The sequence below is a fragment of the Brassica oleracea genome, chromosome C4 (genome assembly GCF_000695525.1).
Source record: "Brassica oleracea var. oleracea cultivar TO1000 chromosome C4, BOL, whole genome shotgun sequence".
NCBI classification, from domain to species: domain Eukaryota; kingdom Viridiplantae; phylum Streptophyta; class Magnoliopsida; order Brassicales; family Brassicaceae; genus Brassica; species Brassica oleracea.
In genome coordinates this window covers 32,345,589-32,353,379 of record NC_027751.1, presented here as the reverse complement: position 1 = coordinate 32,353,379, position 7,791 = coordinate 32,345,589, and the positions used below count along the sequence as shown (strand labels likewise).

General features: G+C 36.2%; 1 protein-coding gene across 1 annotated transcript; it reads right to left on the bottom strand.

Annotated features, from left to right (window-relative positions):
- Nucleotides 1-2,778: 2,778 nt before the first annotated feature.
- Nucleotides 2,779-6,048, bottom strand: LOC106337082 (chaperone protein ClpB1-like). The gene is made up of 3 exons (XM_013776117.1): nt 4,671-6,048; nt 4,157-4,355; nt 2,779-4,060 (listed from the first exon to the last, which is right to left on the bottom strand). Exons 1-3 carry the CDS (start codon nt 5,780-5,782, stop codon nt 3,020-3,022), a joined length of 2,352 nt encoding a protein of 783 aa, XP_013631571.1. The 5' UTR covers nt 5,783-6,048; the 3' UTR covers nt 2,779-3,019.
- Between the last annotated feature and the right edge of the window lie 1,743 nt (nt 6,049-7,791).

The window sequence follows — 7,791 nt, the reverse complement described above, 5'->3', positions numbered from 1 at the left end:
TAAAGAAATAATGGTGTAGTAAGCAGCAAATGGATCACTGGATAAAGGTATCAACGTACCATAGAAATATGAGAAAGAAATTCTCATAGAACAAGCTTTGTTCCTAAGTTGTTTATGGATTGTAATATACAACAGCTGTAAGTAATGTGAAAGACTAAGTATTTACTTAGTGCAGTCAGTCTATACAGAAAATATTATAATTGCTTGTGATCATAATAAAGACCAACTGAGAGAAAAATGTTTAATGGTTCAAAGGTTCAATGATACAAGTTATCGATTGATTAAACAGGCTATGTTTTACATATGGAAAGTCTGTAGAAAAATCATAGCCGTGTGTGTGTGTGTATGATTAAGTCAGCACGCCTAAGTGAGAACCATAAACTAGGATAGTGACCAGAAGGATGTCTGGTCGTGGCTTAATGATTATAAGCATTGCTAAAGCAAGAAAAGATCGATAACCATGTACAAAGGACATGAGTGTATGACTGCGAATTCATTGTGTGATGAGTTTCATTGCAGCAAATAATTATTGATGGTATGACCTTAGACACTCATGATTATGAACGAATATAGACAAGGTCTATAGTTCAACATGGATCGACAAAAGAAAATAAAGAATGATTGGTTACAATGGATAAAGCCATTGGCACATACGAAGAGATATAAGTCTGAATGAACGAAAGATATGAAGTAAAGTTGTTTGTATGTGTTCTGGGTCTATGACTCAATATATATTGAATGTCCACATTTTGGGAAAGCCATATAACCAAAGAGAATCCGTGGGACATGAAAAAAGACCTGCAAGTAAAGTTATCTTGCAGATTATAAAGTCCATCCGAGCACCGTTTGAAGCACCATCAGTTCAACCAAGACATGGAGTGATCAGCAGCAAAGATGTACATCCTGACCACATCTTAATGGAGTTCCAAAAGACATACCAACGTTCAAGACTTACAAGTTCATTCAAGGAGATTCCAGCTGATCATCTTCACCAAGTCATAGGCAACTTCAACGTTCAAGAAGACTCGGATACCAGATGGGAATGCGTCTACTACAGTGATGCATTCATTTGGGGGAATTCATGTGTTGTACTCTTTTTCCTGTCCTTGGTTTCCCATTTTGCCACATTGGTTTTGGGGTTTTTCAGGAGAGGTTTTAATGAGGCAACATTAAGCATGCAACGAACCTATACCGGATGTGTCGATCAAGGGGGAGTGTTATAAACCAAATGATGATCGACCATGGACCAGCCCGTACTGCAGGCCCAATCCGGGACATGATAAAGACAACCAGAGACTATGTGTTTATCTAGTATATATTCCATGTATATCCGTAACATAGTGTTTATCCTTATCCTTATCTTGTTAGGATAAACATGACCTTATGACGGTCTAATACCTTGTATATATATGGACCTTATGGTCGACAGTAACGAGAACAGAAGTATTTCCCCAACATTTTATTTACAACATTTTATTTGATTTAGAACTCTTAATTATGATGTTCTCTGAGAGACGAACACTTGTATGCAACTAAGCATTAACTTGCATGCACGAAGCTGTCGAATACATGAAACTTTTAAATCACACAATTCAAAATCTATTACATATCTCAATGTGTTTACAACACTATATTCGCCACTTGGAATTCTCACAGCAATTTGAGAATGAGTATACTGACATGTTACATTTGAAAAAAACTTCTCAGTCAAACTCTACATAAATATGTTCACACTATGTAATATTTTACGTTTTTTTTCAATATAAAGCTCACATGCAGAATTCGACAGATTATACAAAGGTTCCACATAGAAAGATAATTTATAGACCCAATTGTATATATATTATTTTTATTGTTTACAGATATAATTTGATTTTCATTGTATAAAAAAAATTCACTAATATCTACGCCTATTTTATTTTTACTTTATTTTAATTTAAGAACTTTACCTTTTATGTGTTATTTTGAACAAAAATATCTTTTAATGTTAATTAACGATATCTTTATATATTTATCAACATTTTTATATATTTTTATATACATATACATATGCACATTGACATGAACATCTATATAACTAAATATTCAGCACAAGTGAAGATTCTAATTCTCTTGGAATTCGGAATATTCTTTTTTCTTCTTTAATAATTCATTTCACCATCGACCAAATTGTAATGAAATTATTTGTCTTAATGATTTTATTTTCTTTTTCTTCAACTATTATATAGATTTGATTTGATTTTGCTTGTGTTTAGAAATTACAATCTAAACAGTATGAAACTATTGGTTCGACATTAAGACCGTCTAACATTCATATAACATGAAACCAGATAAATAATAATGATTTTTGGATTATTACTTAAAAAAAAAACAAAAACCTCAAACATTTTAACCGAAAAAACCAAAATAAATATTGATTTAGAATGGTAGTTATATTTTAGGAGATTAAAACCGAAAAACCAACCTAAAACCGAATCGATATTCAAATTAAACATACCTAGTGTCTTCTAATCATAAAAATATAACGAAATTAATAATCTCAGCGCGAGTCGCTACAAGAACGATATAAAACTTTAAGCGACATATATATAATGGTAGTAGGTAAACAAGCTCTTCTCTTAGGCTAGACCTTGTTTTGTTTGTCAAGCAAAAAGTACATATACCACTTTGCTGGTGAAGCATAATGTTTTGAAACTAATTTCAAAACCCTAGCTGCCTCATTCGCTACATGAAATTTACATTCATCTGGTATATTGTTGGTAAGAGGGGGAAAAAGCATTTGTTTTTAAATAGGGAAAACATACATAAAACGGAAAATAAACAATACATAACCATCTAGAATGTTCCCTAACCAGAAAAAAATCTACAACTACGCCTACACGTTTAGCCCAAAGGCCAAAGTATTGCCCCAATGAGAAAGAGAAATTCCCAAGGAAACGAATAGCGCATGATGTCATCGAAAAGATCATGTTCAAGTTCATATACTGGCATGTTACATTACATGCACACATGCATGGTGCTACGTTGATGAACATTTGAAATGAAAGCGTCCATCTACAGCTTCGAGCAAGCCAATCTCATCACATGGCTCTTTTTCGCAAACGCCATCGTCAAGAGAGAGGTTAAGATCGAGTACAACGCAAGTACCACCGTTCTTGTCCTCAGATTGATCTGAACCGTCCGACGACTTCTGATTAACCGGAGGAGAACAAGCTCTTGATCTTGAGCTGAATCTCTCACAGCTCAAGATCACAATCGCATCTCTAAGGTAAGCTTCTACACCACTCGAGTTACAAACTCTTCCTCTCTCAATGGCTCTCTTGAAACCCATTAGAGACAAATAATCAGCCTGCTCTATATCTTCCACTAAGAACACTCTTCTTGGATTAAGCGAAACAGCTTCAGAGAATCTCTCAATGTAACTCCAGTTCTGTTCATCTCTCGACCTCTTGTTCCTCGAATCTTTCGATGAGAAACTGCTCAAACAGATATAGGCAAAGCTGTCTTGCGATCCGAACACGAGTTTAGCCAACTCTCTGGCGATCTTCTCTTTAGCCTCTACATCAAGACCTTGAAAGAACATCCATGTGTCTTCTTTTTTATCATCTATTCCGTTTATATTTGTCCTACTCGATCCCGACCTACATTTCAAGACAGTTTTGGCTATCTCTGAGATTATATCCTTCTGCCATGGTACCTTGCTCTGCAAGGCATCACATAGTGTCGCTAGGTTTTCAACATTCATCTCTTTAAACCTAGAAGAGACGTGCTCTACCTCCATTCCATCGCTCGAGGAAGCTGCTGAGTTAGGATTCGAAGAGAAGAGCTCTGTTCTTTGCTCGGTGTCATGTTCTGGAATGAACAGTCTTAATTCGGATGCACCAGAGGTCACCGAGTGATGATGAAGGTACTTGTTTGTCTCGATCACAGGCCAATCACCGTTGGTTTGAAGATGGTCGAGGGTACTAGAGAGTGTGAGTGTTTTTAGAGATGGTCTCTTGTGGATTGAATCACAGATTGTGTTCCACTTAGCCACAAGTTCTTTGATAGAATCTGAATCCTGCCAAGTCCAAGAATCAAACATTGATGCTCTTAAAATAAGAAAGTGATTTTGGCATGAGAAATGTGACTTTGATTTGGTTGTTATACAACTCACATTGTGACTACTTTGATTCTCCTTCTTGTATTGCTGAAGCCAAGCCGGTAAAGCTGCAGTGGTTACATTGCTATTGCTGCATTGTAAGAACCTAGCTTCTGCTTCAAATTTGGTAGAACATTCCTCACAGAAACTGAGCTGCATCTCTAATGAATGCAGCTGGACAGGTAAGTTCTCTGACTTCTTGACTTCAACCTCACTGCTTTGAAAACAACATGGTGATTAGCTCAGGAGTGTTTAACTTGATTTAATAACTTAAACTGAAATGGAGTGATTTCTTAAGTCTTTCTTTAGTATTTCTCACAAGAAAAAAAGCATATAAAAAGTGAAAATAATATAAAAAGTTTATAAAGAGGATGCACGTTGTAACACCGTTCTTTTAGATGATCACCAAATAAAGCAAAAACACTATAGGTGAAATTGTCTTTTTCGAAAAAAAGACAAAATAGTTAGAAAATATCCAAGAAAAAAAAACATTGCTAATAGTTAGAACATATCCAACAAAAACTTTTACCTCTCGGAGACGAGACTCAAGCGGAGGCTACTAGTTGTTGGAATAGTGAGAGTAGTCAGACACCAAAGGGACTCAAGCGAGGGTTGACCAGACTTGCATCTCACGTAAGTCTCTGAAGTCGCAAGACCCATTAACCAAAACCTTCCATGATCTCCCATGACCAATCCACGAGCCAACTTCCCTATCTCCATTATCATATGCTCCACCGCACAGTAGGTGTTGTTGTTGTTACTATTCGTTCTAGACTCTACGAACCAGTTTAGGTCTCCAAGATTAAGAATCACTCCTTTTCCTACACAGCTTCTGACGAGTGTCTCCAACTCCTTTAGCTTATGCTCCACATCGAATCTACTCGGTTGTCCGAACGAGGAGAACGATAAAGTTATAAACTTCACGTCTTTTAAAGCTTCGGGCACGTCTTTTTTGTCAACTTTCTCCATTACTGTTCGCACAACTTTGTCAACAGTTGCTAAACACTCTCCCACGATCACGAAGTTCTTCCTCTTTTTGTCGACAAGACTGTCTATAACGTTCATGACATCCTCGTTCCTGACTTGTCCTTCTTTGGGTTTACTCGAGGAGGTTGTTTTCGAGCAAGTCTCTGAAGACACAGCTTGCTCGACTTTGCTTTTCACTTGAGGACTCGAGAAACCAGCTTCTCTCATAACTCTACTCACGCCAGGATCATCTAGGATGGATATGATCAGCTGCTCCACTTCAATATTGACTGCTAGAACCGGTTGCTGCTGGCTTTCGATGGATCCACGCCGCTGGTGAGCCTGCGCGCGTTTGAAAGCTGCACCGAGAGCGTTAGAGATAGAAGGGAAAGGGGAAGTTTGAACCCCTAACATAGGACTCCCCGTGGAGGTCGGGAGGCGGTTTAGTGCCACGTTGAAGCAGAGCTCTAGGGCTCTGCACTGAAGAGGATGCGTGTGGGATTGGAGACAAGCTGTTCTAAGTAAACCAGTGGGAGCGGAGAGCATGGTGCTAGCCACATGGAGAGGTGTGACTTGAGCATGTCCTCTCCTTCTAGCCAAGCCCATGGCTCGTTTCACCAAGTTTGCAGCCTCAGGCGTGAGAGCTTGCTCCACCGTGCAGCTTCCGGCTCTCATGGTGACAAAACACCGTAAAGGAAGACAGGGGAGCGGTAGTAATAGTACTTAGAAGAGAGAGTTATACGGTAAAGGCTTCAAGGGACTTGGCTTCATAGATAACAAAAGCAGTTAAAGTAGAAGGATTATATTGTTTCTATTTGGAAGGTGGGATTAAGCTAAGAGCAGAGTAAGGAAATAGAGGGAGAGATCAAGGGAGAGGTGAAAAGAAAAGGGTTTTGGTCTTCAAATATATGAGAAAGGAGGAAACGTGTATGCTTTTCTTGTGAGCGAGGCAAAATTTTGGGGGATTTTTTAGGGTCCAAAGTGATTTTTGTAGTGAAAAGTGGAATGCATGTGATGACAAAGCAGTATCAAAAGGAAAAGGTAACTCAGCTTTGCCCTTATATTCTTTTCTTTCTCAAATTCCACCAAAAAGATGTAATGGGTACTGCAGCTAAGTGGGTCTCTTTCTTTTCTGCAAAGTGTATCACTTATTGATAAAAGAACCTAATTAAACAATAAATGGGTACTGCAGCTAAAATTACAAATCATCCTTTACTTATATAATATATAACTTTTTTTTTGAACAACCCTTATATAATATATAACTAAAGAATAAATTATAGCCTCAATAATATCTGTAGAAATTTGTTTTTTATAGATATGGGTAATAATCAGTCTCTCCTTTTGGCACTTTGAAGCTACTAGGATCATATCACATGTAATCAACAACATATGAGCAACAAAAAACATAGCAATGACCAGATTTTTGTCTTAAAATAGTATATATTTTAAACTATGTCTCAATAAACATATAATATTTTTCCCAAAGAATATTTTCACTCAAATTAACATAGTTGATTATAGGCATGGGCGTTTTTAACTCAACCCGAAGTACCGACTTTAACCCGAACCGGAAAAATCGAAACCGAATCCGAACTGTTTTACGAAAATATCCGAATGAGACTTATGAGCTTACTACTTTGGACTTTGGTTATAACCCGAACCGAACCGAAATCTGAATTAGGATCCGAAGATATCCGAAATTAGTTAAATATGTTAATGTTTTTATATATATTAAGGTGATTTAGATATTTTAGAGTATTCAAAATATTTTTGTAGTTTGCTTTATTTGTTATTTTGAATACTTTTTAGTTAATTTAGATAGTTTAACTAATTTTTAATTAGATTTGTAAATAATTTATATATTTTGAATTTTTTTGGTCAATTTTCGAGGTTTTTAAATATATATTTTTGTACGATTTTAAACATTGGTTAAATCCGATCCGAACCGAACCGAACCCGATCCTATAACTAGTAAAAACCGAATGGTACTTATGAACATAACACCGAAAATCCAAAAATCCGAATCACCCGGACCGAAACCGAACGGACCACCGAACGCCCAGGCCTAGTTGATTAGGTGTTAACAGTAATCAATAAGACTGTGTATAATAGATGTTACTATCTCATTTACAAGTAACAAAAATGAAGTATCAAATTCTGTTCCAAAAGATAATCACAAATCACTCGCTTGATGACAAAAGTCGTAACCTGTTTATGTAATTTTCAACCTATCAAAAATTTGTAAAGAAAAATGTTCTCTCAGCCAAAATACACATATGTAATGATATTGAAAATCGTACTTTAGTTTACCAATGTTATTACCATCCTAACTCTTAAGGGCAAGAAACACATAACAAAGAAGGGTCATTACCTTGGTCGTTGAATAATATTATACCGGCCAATCCGCGCTGGGCGAAGAGTGAAATAGTTTATTGGATTATTTATTATATATTGTATTAAGATATTTGTTGTATATCTTTTTCTGGAAGTGGGCATTCATATATCTGTTCGAATTCACCTAATATATTCGGATTTCTGATTTTTAGAATTAGAATTTTAAATTGTATTCGGATATTTACAAATTTTGGTTTGAATTTGGTTTGAATCATTGCGAATTCGATTCGGATTCGAGTTCGGGTACCCATTTTAATTATGTATTTTTTAAAAAAATTAAATATACT